The following is a 26,482-nucleotide window of genomic DNA, read 5'->3' as shown; positions in this document are numbered from 1 at the left end:
ACTTATATAATGTATAAACAAATTCTCCACTTCCTTTCCTTTCTTCTCAGTTCTGAAACAATGGTCGGCATTATGCCAAGAATAAATTAACTAGATCAGAGAAAGTTGGCAATAAATGCCATTTAGATGCAAGTTGTCCAAGATTCAATTTCACAATATAGTTTGTGTGTGGGAGGTGCTGAATTACAGTAATTTCCATTCTGACATTTGAGCAAATATATTTCAAGGATCAAATTTGGTACAGCTACAGGGTATAAGAATTGGGGTACATTCCAACTGATCCACAGCATTCAAACAGAGGACAGTAAGTAGCCTTACAACACCAGGTTAAAGTCCAACAGGTTTGTTTCGAATCATTAGCTTTTGGAGCACTGCTCCTTCCTCAGGTGAGAAAGGAGCAGTGCTTTGAAAGCTAGTGATTTGAAACAAAACTGCTGGACTTTAACCTGATGTTGTAGGATTTCTTACTGTGCTCACCCCAGTCCAACGCCGGCATCTCCACATTCAAACAGAGGACATAAGGATAAATATTTTGTTTTATTAAATGGAAGACAGATTTTTATCTTCAACCACCTGAAATATTTGAAAATAAAATCAAAATCAAGGGCAATAAAGACATCAAATTAGATTTTGGTAGCTTTTTGTAGGGATTAAAATGGAAAGATTTCTACTTTTCATTCCCAGATGAGAAGTAGCATGAACTTTCAGCATCACCAATAACATAACCCCAACCTGAAAAAGTGCACCCTTCCCATGGAATAACCATTAAATCTGAGTGTTCAGTTATTAAATTTTATAACGGGGAAATATTTTGAAAGAAAAAGATAAGAGCAGTCTAGATATGCCAATGGTCGAACGCAAATGTTAACAACAACCATTCCAATTGAGGGCAATTGTTAATTTGCTGTCAAACTATACTAACTGGTTGTCCCGCAATCCTTCGAACGGCATCATCGAACCAGACTCAGTTGCGTGACGAGGCCGTTAAATCCCGCCAGAGGCTTCCAGTGAGATTTGCAATGTGCATGATGCCTCACTGGGTGGGATCCATATTTTCATAATTAAGTGAGCAGTTAGCTTCACTTATATATGTCTGCACTTTACCAAGCTAGTCAGTGCAGGAAGTGAGGTAAGTGTGGCCTCGGCAGGGCGTTCTCCATAGAGGCTCCCCAAAAAGCCCCTTTTGATAGTGGGATCGGTCTCTTTGCTGTGGGCCCAGAGAAACACCCGGCTGTTTGCACTCAAAACAGGACTAAATAATTTTTTTTCTTGTTAAATCTTTGAATTTACAGTGCAGAAGGAGGCCATTCAGCCCATGTAGTCTGCACAGGCTCTTGGAAAAAGAACCCTACTTAAGCTGCCACCCTATCCCCATAACCTTTTGGATACTATGGGGCAATTTAGCATGGTCAATCCACCTAACCTGCACATCTTTGGACTGTGGGAGGAAACCCATGCAGACACGGGAGAAAGTGCAAACTCCACAGAGTCACCAGAGGCTTGAATTGAACCCTGGTCCCTGGAGCTGTGAGGCAGCAGTGCTAACCACTGTGCCATCCTAATGTTCATCACATCCGATATTTATTCAAGTCTCAAATTTCTGCCATGGTCTTCATGTGACCAGGCAGGCCAATTGTCACCGACAGATCTTTCTGCACATGGGGCAGAATGGCCACTAGTGGGGTTCAGAGTGAGTGGTAGATGGATAAAACCAAGGTCCAACAAACTTGCCTGTCACCCTGGTAACTCAACACAAATAGACAGCTTTGTCCCTTGTTCTCAATGTTGTGCTTGTGCACTTCAAGGGATAAATTCACCACCTGGGAGACCATGTTCTCCCACTGGAGGAGAATTGCACCTGATTTACGTTCCCCCTGGGAGTGCAAATCAGGAAGCAATTCCATTCCCTTGCAATGCAATTTCATGCATGGCAAGGAATAAAAAGGATTCTGGTCGCCATTTTGAGCGGGCGGCCCAATAGCCGGGTGGGCAGAGGGGTCATAATATCCACTCATATATATAATGAGATGCAGACAGGCAGTGATTGGCACATAGGATGACCAATGAACACACAACACAGAACAACCAATCACCAGACAAGACACCACCACTATAAAGTTCACAGGGCATTAAGATTCCCGCTCCTTTTGGAACCCAGACACTGAGACAGTCAGAGTGCACAAGTCAGTGGACATTACTGCCATGTGGTAGCTACTAAGTCTGGTCGAGCCAGTAAGAGGTCGTCAGTAGGATTAGTAGAGTGTCAACCCACAGCTGAATATGTGCAGCCGTTCATAGTTTAAATAAAACCGTGTTGGATCATCTCCGGTGTTAGACGTTTGTTTCTAGCTTTCCTGCATCCAGTTGCAGTCAACGTCAAACCAACCCGCCTAACACATCGGACGGTGGCGGCATTAAGACTAATGGGCATTCATTGGCATCCTCCCTCTGGAACGCAACCGTGAAGCTTGATCCTGGCACCAGGGAAGGATCGGAGCATCGCGTTCAAATCAGTGCCCGGTGCCAATCCAGATTTTCCCCCAATGCCCAATTCTCTATCCCATCAGGAAATGTAGGACGGAGAATCCAGCCCCAAATATGTATTATATAAGCCCTAACAGCCAAAAGGCATGTGAAAAGATTTTCCAGCTATGTCTGGGCTGATTTGGAACCAGGGTCCTGTTACCCAGCTCACTACTCCATAATAATTCTCATGCTGCAAGCTGTTCTTCAGGTTTGCTTTAGTTTCTGCACAGCTGTGCAACGAGTGATGAACATGTCTGAAGCATGATCAGAAACTAGAAGAGATTAAAACAGTAGAAACTATACTATTCACAATTAGCTGTGAGCTGAGAAGCACAGCACTCCACATGAAATATGCAGAATGTTTCAGTTTACAGTAAGTCATTTACAAAAACATCTTTGGCATCCAAGGAGCAAATATTTGTATTTTTAGTCTTCTCCGATTATCTACTAGAACATTTATATTTTGCACAAGGTGAATCTCCCAAGTGCACCATAATTGTTAAGGGCCTACATACAAATATTGAAACACTCAAATAATCTTGAACATTAATAAATAAATGCCTGAGGATTTGTTTCAAAAAAAATTCTGTACCAGTATATGGAAAAAAGATGTTCTGCACCTCCAGGACATAATCATTAATTAGGTTACTTTCTTTGGGTATGTAATCATGATTATCTAATTCTCTTTGCAGCCTTGAAAATGGCTTGCAAAATTCTAAAGATACAAGCAGACCCCTGATACTCCAACCCAGGAAGTCATGCTTCAAATACAAGCTTCATGTGGATAGCCCTCTTGACTCACCAGATATCATAGCAGAGCCCATCATAAATGCTCTTCCCAACTAAATCCCAAGCAGCACGGTAGCATAGGAGGGCAGCACGGCAGCATAGTGTTTAGCACAGTTGCTTCACAACACCAGGGTCCCAGGTTCGATTTCCGCTTGGGTCACTGTCTGTGTGGAGTCTGCACGTTTTCCTCTTGTCTGTGTCGGTTTCCTCTGGGTGCTCCAGTTTCCTCCCACAGTGCAAAGATGTGCAGGTTAGGTGGATTGGCCATGCTAAATTGCCCTTAGTGTTCAAAAAGGTTGGGTGGGGTTCCTGGGAGGATTTGGGGGTGGGGGGTGAGCTTAGGTAGGGTGCTCTTTCCAAGGGCCGATGCAGACTCGATGGGCCAAATGGCCTCCTTCTGCACTGGAAATTCTATAAAATTCTATGAAATCACTGGTTGGTTACCGGTCAACAAGAGGAATATTTTCCCACACCCTCACTTGGCAACAGAGGCAAAGTGAACCAAAATCCTGCCTAGACCGAGATTACCTAATTGAGCACAAACTAGGGTACAATCTGTGACTGACTCACCATCATGGCAGGCAATACCTTTGCTAAATGATCCCTCAGGAGAGTTGATATATTTTTAATTGCCCTACTGCAGACAAACAGAGAGTCACTTGGGATTCAACTTTTGAAAGCCAAATAAACAACACCACAGGGAATTGCTGAACATTGCGTATATTTTTAAGACATCCACACACCCAAGTATCTCTGTCCAGATATATATTTCACTTTATTAGATCAGCTTTTCAGAATTAGCCCTGTTTTGATACATTGGTGAAAATACAGTGAGGAAATGAAATAATTCACGGCATTTAGGAAATATTCCCAATTCATCATCTGTGATTACTCTTACCACCTACCCCAATGGTAAAGCAGTATTATAAGTGTGTTAAAGACAAGATTTGTACTCCCGTCACCAAGTGATTTTTCTCAATATGTAGATCAAAAATTCACATGCCCACTATATTTCACTGAAGACATCTTGCTATCTGCTTGTCCTTAGCTTTTTTGGGCAGCATGGTAGCATAGTGGTTAGCACAATTGCTTCACAGCTCCAGGGTCCCAGGTTCGATTCCCGGCTTGGGTCACTGTCTGTGCGGAGTCTGCGCGTTCTACCCGTGTATGCGTGGCTTTCCTCCGGGTGCTCCGGTTTCCTGCCACTGTCCAAAGATGTGCAGGTTAGGTGGATTGGCCATGCTAAATTGCCCTTAGTGTCCAAAATTGCCCTTGGTGTTGGATGGGGTTACTGAGTTATGGGGATAGGGTGGAGGTGTGGGGTTGGTAGGGTGCTCTTTCCAAGAGCCGGTGCAGACTCGATGGGCCGAATGGCCTCCTTCTGCACTGTAAATTCTATGAAAAGTCCTAGGTACAATATTGTAACGTAAAATAATTAAATAAAAAAACACTGCTGTCACAAATCCGAAACATAATGTTTAAAAGTGTGTTCATAATTATTTTGCTGCAATTTCTATTACCTTCAGAGACTTACCATTTCAACATTACTTGCATTATGTATAATTGGCTATCTCTATTCACAGGAGAACAACTAGATGGGAATAATCCCTAGTTGACCAAACATCCCATCTGGCTTAACAACAGAACAACACTGCTGCTACAATACAAAGAAACACAACTGTATGATGGTGCAGATTGAGACAGATAAGTAGAAAGAATAATACTGCATTCAGCTTTTCATAATGCAATTTTCATGCTGAGCTATTTGTGGGTCTTTACTGTAGTGAAGCCTTATGAGAACATTCCAATGTTCAGAAAAAAAATCTTCCAATATACTAATAATTAATTTCCACTTGCTCAATGTGCAGATTAATTGAAAACCAGTTAAAAGAACATTTTTTAATCAAGGGAATATTTCAGCTTTGACAAAGGGTCACCTGGACTCGAAATGTTAGCTCTTTTCTCTCCGTACAGATGCTGCCAGACCTGCTGAGATTTTCCAGCATTTTCTCTTTGGAATATTTCAATAAACAGGCTTCCTGTTACTGGAAAATACTCCTGAAATCAGACAATTTAATATTCTCCCAGAAAGGCATGTTAAAAGAGGACATAAGAATCCATAGAATTCATTCATTATCGACAAGTGCTAATTCAATGACACTGCTGCTCGAATGGTATTATGCTGAAGCGCCCGTTTTTCTGAGCCTGAATAAAATGAGTACAGTTATTCAGGGTTTTCTAAAGGATTGGGCAAAAGTAGGTATGTTAACCTGATAATAGTAAAATAACTTGATTTTGGGGACAAAATTCAGTTGTCCCAGTGCTTGAAATCAATTTTCAGATAGCCCATCCACCTTTTCTCCCCAGAGATGTAGATTAACTAACTAATCATCTCAAAGCACAATTACCACTCTCAACTATCTATTTATATATCCCCAGCAGGTTCCCTTTAGGATCTCAACACTCATGAAAGCAACAGTCTGCACTGCCATATGTCTTATACAATTTTTACTGATGTAATCATTTATTTTTCAAATCTCAGTTCCAGCTGGCCTTGATGCCCATGCTGATAAGAAAATGGGCAAATAACCTGCTTCTAGACTCCTCAGCCCCGCACAACCAACCATCGGGGATCACCAAGATACATTTAGAGGTTACACATCCAAAGTCACTTCAATCTCTCCTCAGCAGTTCCCTACGTCAGCTCAAATCAAATTTGGACACTGACTGGATTTAATTAATACTTGGCCCCAAACCTATGGCATTTAGTGTTAGCACTACCACTCAGTTTCACAATGACAAATCAAGTTTACAGTAAAGAGAACAGAATGGTAATTAATGATGCACATTAAGAGGATAAGCAAATGGAAATAATGGAGTTCAAAAATAACAGGATCTAAAATTAGAAATAAAAAAATCAATTACGCTCAGTTATTAAAACAAATTAATATTCCTCACCAAGGGGTTCAGTGTCGAAATGTACCACTTGCTAAATTACTCAGCAGTGAATTACTAATGACAATAGCTTGTAATTATGTACCACCTTCAAAGCAAACAGAAATCCAAGGCATTTCACAGAAGTGCAAAATATAAACTGACACCAAGACAAAGATATCAGAGGGAATAATTTAGACCAGGGAGGGATGTTTTAAGGTGGGTTTTGAAATAGGGCAAGAGGTTGAGGGGCAGTGAAGTTTACAGAGGGAATCACACAACTCAGGGTATAATCAGCTAATGGGTTGGAAGTCAAATGTGGGGTTAAAGGATTGAGGATTCACAACAGCTCGGAGTTGGAGGAATGCACCATTCTGGGAAGTTTGCAGGTCTAGATGAGTTTACAAAGATCGGGGAGTGAGACCATGAATGGTTTTGAACATGAGGATGAGTGTGTTAAACTGGAGGCACTGGGGAGCACATGAGCATAAGTGAACTGCACATGGTGCAGCTTAGCAATGTTATGCATATGAATTATACATGTGGAGGGGATGTTTCCACTTGTAGGAAAAACTAGAAGCAGAGGACACAATCTTAAGACTAAAGGGACATTCCTTTAAAACAAAGAGGAGGAGGAATTTCTTCAGCCAGAGGGTGGTGAATCTGTGGTCTCTGCAGCAGAAGGCTGTGGAGGCCAAATCACAGAATCTTTAAGATAGAGATAGATAGGTTCTTGATTAATAAGGGAATCAGGGGTTCTGGGGAGAAGGCAGGAGAATGGGAATGAGAAAAATATCAGCCATGATTGAATGGTGGAGCTGACTTGATGGATCGAGTGGCCTAATTCTGCCCCTATGTCTTATGGTCTTACACGGTGATGGAGGATAGAAGGCAAGCCACAAAAGCATTTAAATAGTTGATTCTGGAGGTGACAAAGGCATGGATGTGATTTTTGAAAGCAGATGGGATGACACTCGAGCAAGGTCAGACGATGTGTCAAAGAGTTGGGACTTTGTGATGGGACGAATATAGGAAGTTGTAAAAGTAAAAAGTAAAGAAATGAAGATGGAAAATTACCCACTCCCTCAATAAGGATTATAGGCTCAAAGTTTCGGGAGTTGGACTCAATCCTTCACCCTTCTGACTCAAATGTGGGTGTGCAAATGGGCTTTTTGGTTTTGGTCTCTTATTTTCCTCTATGGTTGTGAATGTTTTGATATGACTGTCTTGTTTGGTCAATGTGTCTTCCATTGATATATTTGGGTGATATATTGGGCAGCATGGTAGCTTCACAGCACCAGGAGCCCAGATTCGATTCCCGGCCTGAGTCACCTGTGTCGGAATCTGCACGTACTCCATGTGTCTGCTTAGGTTTCCTCTGGGTGCTCGGGTTTCCTCCCGCAAGTCCTGAAAGACATGCTTGTCTGGTGAATTGGACATTCTGAATTCTCCCTCCATGTACCAGAACATTCGCCGTAGTGTGGTGACTATCTCGAGATGGCACCGGAGTGTGGCGACTCTTTGCGAGCTCTCTCTCACAGATCCTTTTCTTACATGTCCTATCACTGTACTCCCTATGGCATATTTTCTTTTCATGTACGAAATGATCTGTTTAAGCTTGACACAGAAAAATACATTTCATTGTACCTCGGTACACGAGGCAATAAACAAATCCAATCCAATTTGGGCAGCACGGTAGCATACTGGTTAGCACAATTGCTTCACAGCTCCAGGGTCCCAGATTCAATTCCTGGCTTGGGTCACTGTCTGTGCGGAGTCTGCACGTTCTCCCCATGTGCGCGTGGGTTTCCTCCGGGTGCTCTGTCCTCGCACAGTCGAAAGATGTACAGGTTAGGTGGATTGGCCATGCTAAATTGCCCTTATCCAAAAATTGCCCTCAGTGCTGGATGGGGTTACTGGGTTATGGGGATTGGGTGGAGGTGTGGGTTTGGGCAGGGTGCTCTTTCCAAAAGCTCGTGCAGACTCGATGGGCCAAATAGCCTCCTTCTGCACTGTAAGTTCTATGATTCTAAACCAAATGAGCCATGGCCAACCACAGAGTGCTGAGGTTATTAACATTAAGCTTTGATCGGAGACACTGGTAGATAGCGTAACAGATTTAATGTAAATGGCATCGACTTACTGCTAGTAGCCAAATACAATGGTTTCAATCTTCCCATATAGCGCAAAAGAGATCACAACATCAAAGCATCAGCAGTCTTCAGCCTATTCATCTCTGCAGGGAAGCAGTTGATACTAAAGTTAGGCTAAAAGCGCATAGGTTGTTGGGAATGTCGAGAAAACACGAAGAAATGAGAAAATGCAAATCGGATTCCTGCTTTAAGTTCAGTACTGTGATACTTGCTGGAAGCATTAATGCGAGTGCTATAGAAGGATGGAAGTATCTTCATATTTGTGTCTATCCACTTATCTATGGCTGAATGGTATCTGAAATGAATTTTGTCTTTTGAGGTGGGGTGTGGAGAAAACATTTTGTAAAACTAATTAATGACAGCTTAGTAGAGTAACATTACCGTTGCTAGCACATGACACACACCCTGTCTTTTTGTGGTTCTCAAGAGTGCCACTGCCATTAACATAGGAACTGTGTCACCAGTTTGTCCCTTCCGAGTAGCACATGAATGTTTGTTTGCTTGCAGGGCGCATTGTAGCCATCTGGGATGGCCACTTACAACAAGAAACAAGGATGTTCACGAAGCCCAAAGGGAAACATGGCCAATGTAAGATTCAGGCAGGCACAGAGTCTGAATGTATATTTGTGAGCAGAGAATCCAGACAGCATCGAAACCCCCAGCCTATTTGCATTTTAATGACCCATCTCCGTGAGACAAAGGACTGATACTCAGGTATCCGATATGATTCCAGACATTTTGGCACCACTCGCCTTAGTAAGGAAGCATGAACAGCAAGGTCAATGACTGCTTAGGACACGCCCAGCCATCAAGGCGCCCGCCCCTTTATTGCCTCAGATCAAAGGCAGTGATCGAGAACTGCCCAATTAATTGAATCCAAGCCTAAGGACCGCCCAAAAGCGCGAAACCCCCCCCCCCCCCAAGGATAAAGAGAGACATTGCCATGTGTTCGATCTCTTTTGGACCCAGCACTCCGGCAATGTCCATCTCCAACTGCAGCACCATGACCAGAAGCAAGTCCAAGTTCAACGCTCGCTACCAGATGGATGAGCCTAGCTGAACCGCAGTTACTTCTCCAGACCAAGCAAATCCAGATTTGAAAACAGCCACTATTCCTCTGACCTAAGCCGGGTGCCTGAAATTAAGTGCAGGTTGTCATAGTGTTAGCTCGTAGCGTTTATGTTGTATGTATAAGCTAATCTTGTGTAAATAAAGCATTATTGAACTTGAACTATCTAACTGGTTGTTGGGTCTTTTATCGATATCCGATTGAATCTTGTGGTGGTATCATTTGATACCTGGCGACTCTGAAAGCAATACAATATCAATATCTAGACAAAAGAAGGGCAACCTTATTGACTGCCATATTTATAGCAAGTAAATTTAGCAACAGCATTAACAATATTAAGAAACAGATTTCCCGTGGCAGCTATGGAGGAGTAAGTTGCACATTTGGTGTCTCCCGCTCTGGTCGTACTTTTGGACCTTTCCCATTGTAGGGTGAGGCAACTGGGCACTGTTTCGGTGTATTGCTTTATGGAAAAAAGGATCAGAAGTGTGCAAAAGGGCAGAAACAAGAAGCCAGTAGCGAGCTGTGTTGAAGCTGCAACGGGAGACAGTATGGCCGAGGGAAGGACCCCTGGGGTGGCAGCGCAGCGATCAACGGACCCAGTGATGCAGGCCATTCAGGATGGTTTCACCAGACAGAAGCGGGAATGCCTGGACCCGATCAAAGAATCAATTGATCGCCCAGAGAGCAGACTGGACGCCCAGGATCGGGCGATTCAGAAGGTGGAGAAGGCACTGTTGGAACAAGAGGAGCACCAAACAGCAGTGGAGCTGGAGGTGCATAGAACATAGAACAGTACAGCACAGAACAGGCCCTTCGGCCCTCGATGTTGTGCCGAACAATGATCACCCTACTTAAACCCACGTAACCTGAATACCCATAACCCAACAATCCCCCCATTAACCTTACACTACGGGCAATTTATCATGGCCAATCCACCTAACCCGCACATCTTTGGACTGTGGGAGGAAACCGGAGCACCCGGAGGAAACCCACGCACACACGGGGAGGACGTGCAGACTCCACACAGAGTGACCCAGCCGGGAATCGAACCTGGGACCCTGGAGCTGTGAAGCATTGATGCTAACCACCATGCTACTGCGAGCAGCAGAAAAGACTCTTGGAGAAGGTAGAGGACCTTGAGAACCGGTCCTTCCGGCAGAACTTAAGAATTGTCAGGCTCCCAGAGGGGGCTGAGGGAGCGGATGCTGGAGCATACGTGGCGGGTATGTTTGAAAAGCTGTTGGGGGAGGGGGCATTCCCCCGACCGCTGGAGGTGGACAGGGCGTACCAGGCGCTTGCCAGGAAGCCGCGGGAGGGGGACCCTCCGAGGGCGATGGTGGCGAGATTCCACAGGTTCCTGGACAAGGAATGTATTCTTCGATGGACCAAGCGCACGCGGAGTTGCAAGTGGGATAACAGCATCCTGCGGGTGTACCAGGACCTGAGCGTGGAGGTGGCAAGGAAGAGGGCAGGCTTCAACCAAGTCATGGCGATTTTCTTTAAGAAGCAGGTGAAGTTTGGTCTGCTGTACCTGGCGCGTCTGTGGGTTACGCATGAAGACCAACATCATTATTTTGAGTCGCCTGATGAGGCACTGGACTTTGCAAAAAGAAAAAGGACTGGTGGGTGTTTGAGAACTTCTGGACTCAAGTGACAATATGTTGGCCTATATTGGGCCCTTTTTCCTTTCCTGTTTCTCTCTGGTGGTTTTTGTTTGTTTTTCTTTTCTCCCCCTCGTTTTTTTTTTGGCTGGTGTTTGGGGTTTTTTTCTATTGTTAAATTGACTATGGCTTCTCGTATTGTTTTGTGTCAGTCTTTTTCGGAGTTCTGTTTAGGGGAAAAGGAAAGGAGGGGGTGGAAAGTCGATTTTCCGTTTCGTTTTTGGTTCTTTTTCGGGGTAGATGTTGGCAATGTTCCTTTTGTGTTTTATCTTCTGTGTTGTTATTGATGTGCACTTTGATGGGATGGTGACGTGCCTGTCTGGGTTTCGGTGGGTGGTGCTTTTGTTTTTTGTGTTTTCTTGCTGCGGGGTGTTTGGCGATTGTTGGATGAGGGAACTTGTTTACAGAAGCGGGGGAAGGGGAGCGGGGGAACAATGGGTGGGAGACTTCTTGGCTCCAGAGGCGGGGGTCATCAAGCCAGCTGGGTGAGCTAGCTCATGGAAGCACAGTGGGTGGGTGTGTATATGCTTAGTTTATTAGCTGGGTTGGGATTTAGAGTAGTGTTGTTGGGAGAGGGGGGGGGTGGGTGGGTTTTGCTGACGTGGGAGGGACTTCGATGGAAGGTCACTGAGGGGGTCAGGGGTGGGGGCCGCCGCGGGGCGGGCCGGAGGAGGTGTGGTGCATAGGCTAGAGGCGGGCCCAAGAAAGGGGTTGGCTGACCGGCGAGAGGTGCCGGGCCACTTTCGCCCCAACTAGGCTGGTCACCTGGAATGTACAGGGGCTAAATGGGCCGGTAAAGAGGGCACGTGTGTTTGCGCACCTGAGGAGACTGAAGGCGGACGCGGTGATGCTGCAGGAGACACATCTTAAAGTAGTGGATCAGGTCAGGTTGAGGAACGGTTGGGTTAGTCAGGTTTTCCACTCGGGGCTGGATTCAAAGACAAGAGGGGCTGCGATTCTGATTAACACGCGGGTGGCATTTGAGGCAGGGAGGATAATCCCGGATGTGGGAGGTTGATAAATCATGGTTAGTGGCAAGCTGCAGTGTATGAAGGTAGTGCTGGTCAATGTATACGCTCCAAATTGGGACGATGGGGATTTTATAAAGAGGGTGCTGGGGAAGATTCCGGACCTGGATTCGCACAGGTTGATTATGGGTGGGGATTTCAACACTGTTATTGATCCATGCCTGGACCGGTCATGCTCGAGAACAGACAAGGTGCCAGCAATGGCAAAGGAGCTGAAAGGGTTCATGGAGCAGATTGGGGGTGGGTGGATCCATGGAGATTTAGGCAGCCGAGGGCCAAGGAATTTTCTTTTTTCTCCCACGTACACAAGGTGTATTCCCAGATAGATTTCTTTGTTGTGCGCAGAGCCCTGTTGGCGGGGTGGTGGACACTGGGTATTTGGCAATTATGATCTCGGACCAGGCTCTGCACTGGGTGGACCTGCAGGTAGTATGGATAGCAAGCAGCGCCTGCAATGGAGGTTGGATGTGGGGCTGTTGGCGGACGAAGAGGTGTGCGAGAGGTTGAGGAAGTGCATGCTGAACAGCCTGCAGGTAAACAATACGGGGGGAGGTCTCAGCAGCGGTAGTCTGGGAAGCGTTGAAGGCAGTGGCGAGAGGAGAGCTAATCTCGATCTGGGCTCACAGATGGATAGGGCAGAAACGGACAGACTGGTAAAAGAAATTCTACGAGTGGGTAGAAGCTATGCGGAGGCTCCAGAGGCAGGGCTGTTATGGGAACTCCGGAGGCTGCAGGCGGAATTTGGTTTATTAACCACTGGGAGGGCAGTGGAACAGCTCAGAAAGGTGAAGGGGGCAATTTACGAGCACGAGGAGAAGGCCAGTAGGATGCTTTCACAGCAGCTCAGAAAGAGGGAGACAGCTAGGGAAATAGGGAAAGTTGTTGACGGGAATGGGAACTTAGTTGGCGAATCGGCGGGGGTCAGCAAGATCTTTCGGGACTTTTATAGTTGGTTGTACAGGTCGGAACCCCCTGCACGGCCGGAGGGTTGAGGCACTTTTTAGATGGGCTGACTTTCCCGAAGGTGGATGGGGAGCTGGTAGAAGGGCTGGGGGCCCCAATCAGGCTGGAGGAGATAGTGGAGGGTTTGAAGGCCATGCAGTCGGGTAAGGCCCCGGGACCGGACGGGTACTGTAGCCACTTGGGGTGGCCACGTCCCGATTTCAAAATGGACACTTGCGAAGAGTAAAGGGAAAATTGGACAGTGCTAAGGAAGCAATCAGGTGCAAGGTTTGCCTGTTGGAGTTTGCAGCTCCCAGACAAAACTGATACTAGAAGCCATTAGCATAGTAATGAGCTATCTCCGGGGACAAAAGAGAAACATTTAAGCAATCGGTACCTGAGCAGACTCCCCAGCGCCAGTGGAGACTAAAACAAAGGCAGGCCAACGGTCACCTAGGACCCGCCCAGTGATCAAGCAACGGCCCCTTTATTGGAGAGAATCAATACAAATGATTGGGACATGGTCCAATTAATTGGGGCCAAGATCAGGGCCCGCCCAAAAGAGCGCGAAGCCCTTTGGGGTATAAAGAGGAGTCCCCAAAGACAGATCGCTCTCTTCTTCTTCACCTTCATCTTGGCCTTAGCTCTCAGCGACGCGAGACCAGCCAAGCACCATCCAAGTCAGTTTAAGGTCAACGCACGCTACGAGATAGGCGCTCCTAGCTACTATTCCATACCAGTTCGATGCCAGCAGCCTCAGAACCGGACAACGGCCATTGTTCCTCTGACTGAGTGGGCACCCGAATCTAAGTATAGGCTTTTAGTAGCAGTTGTAGTTTAGTGAGTAGTGTTTGTGCATGAGTAATAATTGACTGTGTGTGTAAATAAATGTGCATTGATTTCAAACTTCAATGGTGTATAGAGTCTTTTTGATCAGTATTCGGTTTTGAACCTTGTGGCGGTATCGGAAAGATACCTGGCGACGCTTGAGCAAATGTAATTAAAACAGAGCAAATTAAGGAGAGCATAACGAGCAACAGTACCCAGTCGAGTTCTATAAAAAGTTCTCCGGAATAGTGGGGCCGGTACTGTTGAAGGTCTTTATCGAGGCCAAAGAAAGAAGGATTTTACCCCAAACGTGTCACAGGCCATGATCTCGCTCATTCTGAAAAGGGACAAGGACCCGGAGCTGTGTGGTTCGTATAGGCCGAGATCCTTGCTGAACTTGGTTGCCAAACCTCTGGCAAAAATTCTGGCCTCTAGGATTGAGGACTGTGTACTGGATGTTATAGGGGAGGACCAGACAGGATTCGTTAAGGGTAGGCAGTTGGTGGCCAATGTAAGAAGGTTGCTAAACGTGATCATGATGCCCCCGGAAGGTCGGGAAATTGAAGTGGTAGTTGCGATGGAAACGGAAAAAGCCTTTGACCGGGATTAATTATGGGGGGGGGGGGGGGGGGGGGGTGGGGGGGGGAAAGAGGAAGAGAGAGAGAGAGCCGGCGTGGGTACGCATGGAGGCCGCTTCTTGTAAAGGCACAGGTTTGGGGGCATTGGTGACGGCACCCCTGCCGTTCCCACCGGCGCGGTACACCACCAGTCCAGTGGTGGTGGCGGCCCCGAGAGTCTGGGGGCAGTGGAGGAGACATGTGGGAGCACAGGGTACATTGGTGTGGTCCCCAATCTGCGATAAACATCGGTTTGCCCCGGGGGGTTCTGAATTTGGCGGCGAGAGGGGATTGAGAGGATGGGGGACTTGTTCTTGGAAGGAAGTTTCAGAGTATGAGGTCGCTGGAGGAGAAGTTTGCATTGGCTGGGGGAAATGAATTCCGATATTTACAGGTACAGGACTTTTTGCGGAAGCAGGTACCAACCATCCCACTCCTGCCGCTAAGGGAGATTCAGGATAGGGTGGTCTCTAGAGGATGGATAGGGAAGGGGAGCGTCTCGGACATATATAGAGAGCTTATGGCTTCAGAGGAGACTCAAATCGAGGAGCTGAAGCGAAAGTGGGAGGAGGAGCTGGCGGGGGGAAGTGATAGAGGAGGGCCTTTGGGTGGATGCGTTAGGAAGGGTCAATACTACCGCAATATGTGCCAGGCTCAGCCTGATCCAATTTAAGGCTGTTCACCGGGCTCACATGACAGTGGCCTGGATGAGCAGATTCTTTGGGGTGGAGGACATGTGTGCGAAATGCGCGGCGGGGGGCAGCGAATCATGTCCAGATGTTTTGGGCATGCCCAAAACTTAGGGGATTTTGGCAGGGGTTTGCTGCCACAATGTCCACAGTATTAAATATGAGGGTGGCAATGAGTCCGGAGGTGGCAATTTTTGGGGTATTGCAGGACCCAGGAATCCAGGAGGAGAGAGAGACAGATGTTCTGGCCTTTGCTTCCCTGGTAGCCCGGAGGCGTATGTTGCTGGTTAGGTGGGACTCAAAGCCCCCGAAATCGGAGACCTGGCTTTCAGACATGGCAGGCTTCCTCTGCCTGGAGAAAATTAAGTTCGGCATGAGTGGGTCTCTGCTGGTGTTCGCCTGGAGGTGGCAACCATTCATCGACTTCCTCGAAGAGAACTAATCGGCAACAGAAATGGGGGGGGGGGGGGGGGGGGGGGGGTTAGGTTAGCATAGGTTAGGGGGGTAAGTAATGGCAAGACTTGTGGGAGAGGGAGGTGGAATTTGCACTATGTTCAGATTTTTCTTGTTATGTATATTGTTGATTTTGTTGCTGTTGAAATGCCAAAGAAATACCTCAATAAAACGTTTATTAAAAAAAAAATTAAGAAACTTTTCACAATTAATCTTGATTGCGATGGTTAAGAGGGGGACGAATTAAATCATTCAAAAGTATTTTGTAAGTTAAAAGAACAAGGTGTCAATGATCCTAATGATGATAAAACTATATGAAGATGAAAAATGGAGCAAATCAAGGATGACAGCGATTTTTGCCCAATGTAGTTTGGCATGAGTTCAAAATGCATACCTATTTTGAGGAAACTGCCAGCAGAAATAAAAATAACCCACCATATATTCTATTGCTTACAAACTGTCTTAGTTGGCTATAATCATAATAAAATTACCTGATGTCAGTTTTTGAGTGCATGTGGGAACACGGAACAAACGGTTCTTAAAATTGATTGATACACTGGTAAATATTCTTTGCAACATATTCAATTATTTTGTGCACACATTTTAACATAAATTATATGCATTTCAAAAAATAGGCAAATAAGATAAATTGATTCTCTACCCCTTACTTAGCTTTTTTTTTATTATTATACAACATTTATTATTACAAAATTAAGTAAAGTACTACAAAAGAAGAAAGGATTATCAGTACCTTCCTTCTTGTCTCGTTGGTTGCTCTGCTTCGCCTCTCTCTGGACTCCTTATTCGTGTCCGCTTTCCCACCTTTCTGAGTTCAGCTTCATAAAATTCTCTATTGACTCGTGGATGGTCGACTCTGCTGGTCATAGCTTCAGCATGGTGACTGTCTGTACTTGTTACTGTGCTGCCACTTGTTTCCGAATCCAAAGAGCTCATTGATCCGCTGATATGCGAGCCATTGGATAGCAGGCTGCTAGCAGATGGAAAAGGATCGCTGTACACAGGTGATGGGCAACGAGGAATGCCACCAGGTTCCATACCATGCCTGCTGGAAGAACTGCTGGTAGGTGAAAGGCCATGCACCTCTTGCTTCTGCTGGTCAAGGGGCAGTATTCTTCCTCTATCCACCTCATCTCCATTAACAGAACTATGATCAGAAACAACATCAAGGGGATGGACATTGCCTGTTTGAAGAAAAATTAAATTCAAAAGAGATGTCATGATTAAATAAGTAAACAATCCATTGAAAATTAGGTCTTACAGCCCTAAGATCCACCTGAATTTGTTCTGAATCTATTCCCTCTCACGAACAACGAAAAAGGTTTACTGCAATATTCATGCAGCAGCTATTGATATATCCATTTCAAAACAGTAGTCACGAAATTTCAAAATATCAGAAACACGAGAAACCATGGAGATTTCTCCATTATTCATATTTTGGAAAGGAGGAAGTTATACAGAAAAAAGACATGGGATAAGGGCAAGGTTTGGGTGGTTCAAATGTTGATTGCAAATATTCTAAAGCAAAATATTTTTAAAAATCAGAGCATCAACCCCAACAAATATTCTCTGTATACTATTCATATTTCATGCTGAAATACTAATAATAGAATGACCCTGGAGGCAGTGAAGGAATCAATGACTATTTTATGTAAATAACCATGTAAACTGCATATCATGTGCTAGTGCGCTCACAAATTTCTACATTTCCAGCACATTGGGAGTGTACTCTGCATCATGTCGCTCCTTCAGCATGCACTCTCTTGACAGAATATACAATGTGCATGAAATAATGAGCAATGGGAATTCCGCTTGTGACCATGGAGTGATTGGACACAAAGGGCTGTTCCTGTTCAAAGGGGCTCTTTTTACCCAGATCCAGGGGGAATTTTGATCAAAAGGTGTAGGTGAATGTTAGAGAAGTAGTTTTTCTCTGGAATGGTATGATACTGATTTCCAGAGAATAAAAAAAAACAGGGCAGCACGGTAGCATTGTGGATAGCACAATCGCTTCACAGCTCCAGGGTCCCAGGTTCGATTCCGGCTTGGGTCACTGTCTGTGCGGAGTCTGCACATCCTCCCCGTGTGTGCGTGGGTTTCCTCCGGGTGCTCCAGTTTCCTCCCACAGTCCAAAGATGTGCAAGTTAGGTGGATTGGACATGATAAATTGCCCTTAGTGTCCAAAATTGCCCTTAGCGTTGGGTGGGGTTACTGGGTTATGGGGATAGGGTGGAGGTGTTAACCTTGGGTAGGGTGCTCTTTCCAGGAGCCGGTGCAGACTCGATGGGCTGAATGGCCTCCTTCTGCAAATTCTATGATCTATGATCTTCTGATCACCGGACCCGGCAGAAGAGAGGTTTGGCTGGCATGTTGAAACAGTCTTGTGCGTCAGACAGTTTCTTCCAGCATGGAGGTGGGGAGGGGCAAGCTGCAAGGCCCTAGATACAGGAACTGATGACTTTTATCAAGGAGGAATTCCATAAGCAGAGGAAAGAAATGCATGAGGATCATGTAAAGGCCATTGTAGAAGCTGTGGCACCCCTGAAGAGTACTGTGGAGTGGATGGAGAGGTGTTTGGAGGTGCAGGGGTCACAGATTCGGGAGATTGAAGGAGTGATCTTGGACCACAGCGATTGTGGTGGCGGCTCTGGAGGTGGAGGTGGGGATCCTAGGAGACCTCTGTAAAACGTTGAAGGCAAAGGTGGAGGAGGAGAATGTCTTGAGAAGGCAGAACCTGCGAATAATGGGTCTGCCTGAAGGAGTGGAGGGTGTGAGTGCCACGAGGTAAGTCTTGAAGAAGCTGGAGGGGCTGGTGGCAAAGCGGTGTAGATAAGGTCCCTGAAGTGGACCAAGCGCAAAAGGTCTCTGAGGCAAAAGCCAAGAGCTGGGGAGCCGCCGCGGGCGGTGATCGTGTGACTCCATAAATTTGTGGTGAAAGAGAAAATTCTACGGTGGGCCAGGGAGAAGCGTAGCTGTGACTGGGAGGGAAATAACGCCTGGATTTATCAGGACATCGGAGCCGAGTTGGCAAAATGGCGGGCAGGTTTCAACAAGGCCAAGGTGGCAAATCAGGTTTGGGGTGCTCTGCCCGGCGAAATTATGGGTGACGTTCCTAGGCCATGTGTATTATTTCGAGACCCCAGAAGCGGCCGAAGACTTAATTAAGGAGCTTAAACTGGGGGAGAACTCAGTGGACAATGCTTGGGAACCAGGGTGCTGGCACTACGTAATGGTCAGGAGCATGTTTGAAGTGGGTGTAAGGATTGGGGGATTTTCGCCTTTTTTGTAGGGAGCGGGTTTCTGTTCAATGTTGAAATTGTAAGGAGTTGTAGGGATGAAAAGTTTATGTGGGGATGGATGTTCCCATCCCCCCTTCTGTTTTATGGGATTGTTTGTGTTTAACATCTGTTTACTTGCTTTTGGAGAAGGCTACCTGGAGTTCAGGAGAAGTCCTTGTTTGGGGTGGGGTGGGAAGGCCAGCAGGAGGCTGCCTTCTTTGAGCGGAGTGGGGGAGGGGGGGGGGGGGGGGGCAGAAAAGAGGGAGTGGGAGGTCATTAGGATTTGCCTTTGGGCAGGGGCAGCCACGCTAGCAGGTTATGCTGGTGACCCAAGTGAGGTGGTGGGGGAGAAGGCCAAGGGGGGTGGCCGAAGGGGAAAATCGGGTGGGGGGGGGGGGATTCTAAGACGCGACTTGGGGTGAGAGATGACATGGTCTAGGGCGAAGAAAGGGGCCATCTCGGATGGGCTAGGTATGGAGTGGAATTAAAGGGGCAGGAGTTAAGTAGGGAAGATGACGGATGGTAGAGGGGATTGGAGGCACAAGCCTCCGGTAAGGGTGGTAACGTGGAACATCCGGGGACTGAATGGACCGGTTAAAAGGTCGCGGGTATTCGCGTACCTCAGCAGCTTGAAAGCGGGGGTTGTCTTTTTGCAGGAGATACACCTCCATGTGAAGGACCAGGTTAGGTTAAGGAAGGGGTGGGTCGGGCAGGTTTTTCACTCAGGCTTTGATTTGAAATCGAGGGGCGTGGCAATTTTAATGAGCAAAAAAATGGGATTTGGGAGTGCGAAGGAGGTGAGGGTTCCAGGTGGGAGGTATGTGATTGTGAGTGGAGTATTGGAAGGGGCACCGGTAGTGTTGGTAAATGTGTATGCCCCAAATTGGGATGATGTGGGTTTTATGAGGGGGTTGCTGGCAACAATTCCGGATTTGGCCACGTACAGGTTGATCATGGGAGGAGATTTTAACTGTGTCCTGGAGCCGAGGGTGGATAGATCGAGCCCGAGGTCGATGGGTAGGGTACGAATGGCAAGCAAGCTGGGGGGGGGGGGGGCTTATGGAGAGGATGGGTATGGTGGATCCATGGCGCTTTCAGAACCCAGGTGGAAGGGACTATTCCTTCTTTACATACGTCTGTAAGGAGTATTCGGGGATTGATTACTTTGTAGTGGATCGGGACTTTTGGTAGGGGTGGAGGGGGCAGAGTATGCAGGGATAGTTATCTCGGACCATGTACCCCACTGGCTGGATATTCAGTTCAGTACGGGACGAGAGCAGAGGCCGGGGTGGAGGTTTGACTCAGGGTTGTTGGCGGAAGGAGGTTTTTGTGATAAGGTGCATTTGCCGATTAGGGATTATGTGGAGTTCAATCAGAATGGGGAGGTGTTGGCGAGCATTTGTTGGGAAGCACTGAGAGCAGTGGTCCGGGGAGAAATTATATAATTTACGGTTCGTGCGAATAAGGAAAGGTGGGCAGAACATGACCGTCCAGTGAGTGAGATAGTGGAGGTGGACAGGGAATTTTCGAGGGTGCTCACCTTGGAGGGATTGGCAAGGAGGAAAAAGTTGCAGGGGCAATTTGACAGGCTGACAACAGGGAGGACAGTAGGGCAACTGTGTAGGGCAAGAGGGGTGCAATACGAGTATGGGGAGAAGGCGAGTCGCATGCTGGTGTACCAGCTGCAGAGGCAGGCTGCGTCCAGGGAAATATTGAAGATCCAGTCTGGGGCTGGGGATGTGGTGTCAGAGCCAGGGAAGATAAATGAGGCATTTAGAGAGTATTACCAGGGACTTTATGAAGCAGGCCCAGGAAGAGAGGAGGGGGACATGGGGCGGTTTCTGGACGAGCTGGAATTTTCCCAGGTGGAGGAAGCAAAGAGGCAGCAATTGGAGGAGCCCCTGCGGCTGAGAGAGCTGCTGGATAGTATCAGGGGTATGAAGTCCGGGAAGGCCCCTGGGCCGGATGGGTACCCGGCAGAATTTTATAAGGAATTTGCGGCGGACCTGGCACCACATCTGTTGGGGGCGTTTAATGAAGCACTGGAGAAGGGGGAGTTGCCGGACACGATGAAGCAGGCAGTAATCACACTAATCCCAAAAAAAGGGAAGGATCCGGTGGAATCTGGGTCATAAAGATCCATATCACTATTGAACACGGATGTGAAAGTATTGGCTAAGTTGTTGGTGGAGAGGATGGAGGATTGTGTCCCGGGGGTGGTTGCAGACGATCAACCAGCACTCGTGAAGGGCAGGCAGCTTGTGATTAATATAAGACTGCCGTTGAATGTGGTGATGAATCCATCGAGAGCTCTGGTACCGGAGGTGGTGGTGTGCATGGACGCGGGGAAAGCATTTGATCGGGTGGAGTGGCGGTACTTGATCCAAGTTTTGGGAAGGTTTGGGTCTGGGCCGAGATTTGTGGCATGGGTGCAGTTGCTGTATGTGGCGCCAAGAGCTAGGGTGAGGACAAATGATATAAGCTCACGAAGCTTCGACTTACACAGGGATACGAGGCAGGGGTGCCCGCTGTCACCACTGCTGTTTGCGCTGGCCATAGAGCCATTGGCGATGGCTCTCAGGGGGTCGGCAGAGTGGCAGGGGATAATGAGGGGACAGAGGGAGCATCGGGTGTCACTTTATGCCGATGACCTCCTGCTGTATGTTTTGGATCCGTTTGAGAGTCTGGGAAGGATTATGGGCCTGTTGGGGAGGTTTGGAGGGTTCTCGGGATACAAGCTGAATGTAGGGAAAAGCGAGGTATTCCCGGTGTATGTGCTGGCACAGCAGGCTAACTTGGGGGGGGTGCCATATACGGTAACGAGGGATAGGTTTAGGTACTTGGGGATTCAGGCAGCGAGGGAATGGACGGGGCTCCATAAGTGGAACTTAACGAAGCTGGTGGAGGAGGCCAGGGAGGATCTTAAGAGGTGGGATACACTGCACTTAATCTTTACGGGGAGGGTCCAAGCGGTGAAAATGAATATTCTGCCGAGGGTCTTGTTTATCTTTCAGGCTCTCCCGATCTTTATACCAAAGGCCTTTGTTTGGAAAGTGGACACAATCATCTCTGACTTTGTATGGGCGGGGAAGGTGCCGAGGGTGGGGAGGACCCTGCGACAGAGGCAGCGGGGGTCATTATTATCATTATTATTGGGCGGTGAATGTGGACAAGGTGTGGCGGTGGTGGGAATTAGAAGGGGTAGAGTGGGTTAGGATGGAGGAGGAATCTTGTAAGGGGTCTAGTTTGAGGGCTATGGTGACGGCAGCATTGCAAATGGCTCAGAGTAGTATTCAGGGAGCCCAGTGGTGCAGTCCACGGTGAAGATATGGAATCAGCTGAGGAGGCATTTTAAGGTGGAAGGGATGTCGGTGCTATCGTCGCTGTGCGAGAATCATGGGTTTGAGCCGGGGGGATGGATAGTGTATACAGGAGGTGGAGGGAAGTGGGGCTGGTCAAGGTGAAGGATTTGTATTTGGAGGAAGGGTTCGCCAGTCTGGAGGAGCTTTGGGAGTGGGTCGAGCTGCCGAGGGGTAGTAAATTCAGGTATCTACAGGTTCGGGACTTTGCACAAAAGGTCTGGAAGGGGTTCCCTAGAGTGCCGGGATACACCCTGCTGGAGCGACTGTTGCTTCCGGATGTGGGAGAAATGGGAAGCAGAGTTGGAAATGGAGATCAATTGGGGAGTATGGAGTGAGGCACTGCTAAGGGTAAACGGGACCTCCTCTTGTGCAAGGATGAGCCTGATAACAGTTTAAGGTGGCACACAGGGTGCAAATGACTCGGGCGAGAATGAGTGCGTTCTTTCAGTGGGTAGCAGATGAGTGAGAGGTGTGGGCGGGGGCCAGCGAATCATGCGCACATGTTTTGGGGTTGTGAAAAATAGAAAAGATTCTGGGCGGGAGTGTTCGCGGTCTTAGCCAGGATAGTGGAGGATGGAGTGGACCTGGACCCTGTGGTGGCGATATTTGGGGTTTCAGAGAAGCCGGAGCTCATGGAGAGGAGGAAGGCCGATGCCTTGGCCTTCGCCTCTCTGATTGCACGGCGACAAATTTTGCTAGAGTGGCGGTTGGCATCGCCACCGGGGGTAGCAGTATGTTTGGATGACCTGTACGACTTCCTGCAGTTAGAGATGATAAAGTATGAGTTAAGGGACTCAGCAGGGGAGTTTGAGAAAAGGTGGGGGATGTTTGTGATCGTGTTTGAGGAGCTGTTCGGCGCAGGGGGATGAAAAAGGAGAGAAATCTGTACAAACTGTATAGTTGAATGTTGGGAAGAATGTTTCCCGGGGTGTTTATTTGCTGTAACCTACTTTGATACAAGTTTGAATAATATGCGTTTAAAAAAAAAAAGTAGTAAGAAATAATGAGCAATGGGTATGATTTGGACCTATGGGATCTTTGATTATGAACTTGCATGTGTTCATATGCCAGGCTTCTCCGGAAAGATTTCTAAGTATGAGAGCGGGAACTGCTGTGAGCTTCCCAGCACTCAGCCCAGCGAGGCCGGCATCGCTATGCAGCGATAATTGGTCTACTTACCGAGGCCCCGTGGCTTAAGCTGCAAATGAAGGTTTGCCAGTCGATTCGCCGTGGCCGCACTCGTCAGCACCCCCGCTATCAAGATTAGCAGCACTTAAACAGCTAGATTCACTCAGCTCGCCGGGACAACCGGCCACAAGGTCTGGAGACATGGACCTGGGTAGGCTCCTGGATGCAGTCGAGGCCAGGAGGGATATTTTGCTCCCCCGAGGGTCCTGGAGGGTGAGCCACTGGGCTGCCAGTGCTGCCTGGGACGAAGTGGCAACTGCCGTCAGCTCGGGAAGCATGATCTGGAGAACTGCGCTCCACAGCTGCAAGAAGGCCAAAGACCTACACTGAACAGCATGGGTGAGTTCACTCCAATCGCAACCCCCCCCTCCCCCCACAGACCTTTCCGCACCACGTGACCATCCCTACCCCAATTTTCCAAGCAGCCCGCAACCCTCTCTTCACACTCCCCCACCCCCGTGAACCACACATGCAGCGAAGAATGCTCTCTGTGTCTCCGCAGGAAAAGCTCTCCCACAATGGCCTGGAGAGGGCCCAGGCTGGCGGAGGGGTGCTGACACAAGAATCCTCATGACCTTCGAGGAACGGGCCCTGGGAGGTGATGGGGTGGCCGAGGACAGAACAGTCACCAATGTGGAGGTTGGCGCACGCCGCAGGTGAGGATCCACCGGGTTCCACCCGAAGGACGTGTCAAACATGAGCGGTTATTACCATTCAGTCTGACCTAACCTCCCACCGATCAGTTGTTCATTCTCCAGCAGGTCCTCCAGCCGATGGCGCCAGCCCATCCCTGGTATCTTTCTCATCTGCCTCCCATGAAGCACAGGACTAAATCGCTGGCCTTTAAAGCAGACCAAGGCAGGCCAGCAGCACGGTTCAATTCCCGTACCAGCCTCCCTGAACAGGCGCCGGAATGTGGCGACTAGGGGCTTTCCACAGTAACTTCATTTGAAGCCTACTTGTGACAATAAGCGATTTTAATTTCATTTTCATGAGACCACTTCGGAGGAGAGCTCGACGATGCCATAATCGACACATCAGAGCGGTCATCCCCCGCCGTCCACCAGCGCAGAGTGACACATTTTGGTAGGAACGTTAGTGGTCAAGCTTCTAGAGAACAATCTAGTGAACACCACACAGGTGCTTATTGAACATCAGGTGGAGGCAGTAACACCCAGGCGAGACTGCAGCCGGACATCTGCTGGATCCCAGGTTCAAGCTGGGTCTAGCCAGATGCTGAACTAACCTGGAGCTGATGGGAGAAGTTAGGCAACAGCCGGGACATTCAGATGGAGATGTCAGCGATACTCCAGCAGGTCCATAACCGGTTGGAGGAGTCCCAGACCTAACGATCGCAGGAGATGTCGCACGCAATGCGTTTCTCCGAGGCCAACACTGCTGGGGTGGTGACCGCAGTGGAGAGCCTGCTGCACGACGTCAACAGTATGAGTGAAGGTGTCCAAGGTGTGGCACAGTCGGTGATGGCCATGGCTGAGGGCCTCGGCAGAATTGGGGGACTTGATCCAGTACTAGGCTGACCTCAATGAGGTGCTGCGGGGCATGTCCCGCTCTCAGATGGGAATGGCAGCGGCACTGTGGAACTTAATCCAGTCATAGGTGGGCATTGGCGAGGCATTGCAGGGCATGTCCCTTCGGTCTCCATACTGCCATCATTACTGTAGCCATGAAAAATGGCCACCTGCAAAGGACCATGGGAATTGTGGTCAATTTAGGACACAGACAGGTACACAGCCTCAGTATTGTGCAAAGAAACCAGATTTGGCTGAAACTTGCATCCATTGAGAATCAATTACCATTTTCTCCAAGACAATAGCATTCGCATTAAGGACCATCAACGATAGCAGACTAACCTAGTCTATGTGCCTGGGACAATGATAGCTAGGACCCTCACAGCCATCGAGGTATCTGTCCCATAATTGGCTAAGATCGATAAGGGTGATTGAAAACCTTATCGATCCATTGGACCTTGAGTAAGGACCACCCAAAACGGCGCGAAAGAGACGAAGGATAAAAAGGTCTGCGCACTAGCGATCGGTCTCTTTTGGACCAGCCTGTGTGCGACCAATTGCAGCATTTCAACTAGCCAAGTTCAAGGACCCGCGATCGCTACCTGAAGGACAAGCCCGGCCGAGAGGAACCTGAAGACTTCCAACCGACCACGTGGACCCGGATAAAGGCCTTATCTCGCACAGTGCTGGTCGCCTGAAGTTAAGTAAAGGTCATCTTAGTTGTTAGGTGTAGTTTAGTACGGAGCCACGTGTATTATTGCATAGAGATACAAGTCTTGTGTTATTAATAAACTGTGTTTTTCAGCTAACATACTGGTTGTGTGGTCATTTGGTCAATATAAGAAACAGCTTGTGGTTCACATAAAGGGTAAAAAGGCAACATTATCCAGGTCCTCAGTGGGTACTCATCCTCCAAGAGCCAACCGGCCAACCTGGTGTGGTCCTCAAAGACACTGGTGTCTGACTGCCCCAGTATGTAACTGTCATGTACACTCGCTGGGATACGTGCACACACATGCATGATCTTCATGTGGTCATACACAAACTGCATATTAAGGGACTAGAACCACTTCCTGTAACATAGGGCACTCCCAGCTGAGCCGGTGCGTGCAAGGCGACATGTGTGCAGTCCATCAGCCCCTGGACCTGGGGCATCCCGGCGATGGCAGAAAATCCTACTGCCCGGGCATCTTCTTGGGCTTGATCCATGTCAAAGTTGATGTCGTTTTCAGCCCGGCAAACAGGGTATCCATTACCGGTCAGAGGCACCTGTGGACTATGGCCCAAGAGATGTCACACAGGTACCGGCTCCAGCCTTGGAATGATTCCGAGGCATAAAAGTTTAGTGCTGCAGTGACCTTGACAGCCGCAGACAGCGGGTGTCCTCCTCGCACAGTCTCTTTGTTGAGGCAGAG

At 47.9% G+C, this 26,482-nt stretch overlaps 1 protein-coding gene across 2 annotated transcripts in view; it reads right to left on the bottom strand.

Annotated features, from left to right (window-relative positions):
• LOC119952869 (myosin phosphatase Rho interacting protein) overlaps positions 1-26,482 on the bottom strand; it is a 626,433-nt gene that overhangs the window by 289,882 nt on the left and 310,069 nt on the right. For both annotated transcript variants that reach the window (XM_038776448.1, XM_038776447.1), the window contains exon 7: positions 16,444-16,894. In XM_038776448.1, coding sequence (XP_038632376.1) covers positions 16,444-16,894 — 451 coding nt within the window. The remainder of the gene's footprint in view (positions 1-16,443; positions 16,895-26,482) is intronic.

The sequence above is a fragment of the Scyliorhinus canicula genome, chromosome 18 (genome assembly GCF_902713615.1).
Source record: "Scyliorhinus canicula chromosome 18, sScyCan1.1, whole genome shotgun sequence".
NCBI classification, from domain to species: domain Eukaryota; kingdom Metazoa; phylum Chordata; class Chondrichthyes; order Carcharhiniformes; family Scyliorhinidae; genus Scyliorhinus; species Scyliorhinus canicula.
Note: the sequence above shows the minus strand (reverse complement) of the source record. Positions and strands in the feature narration are given on the sequence as shown.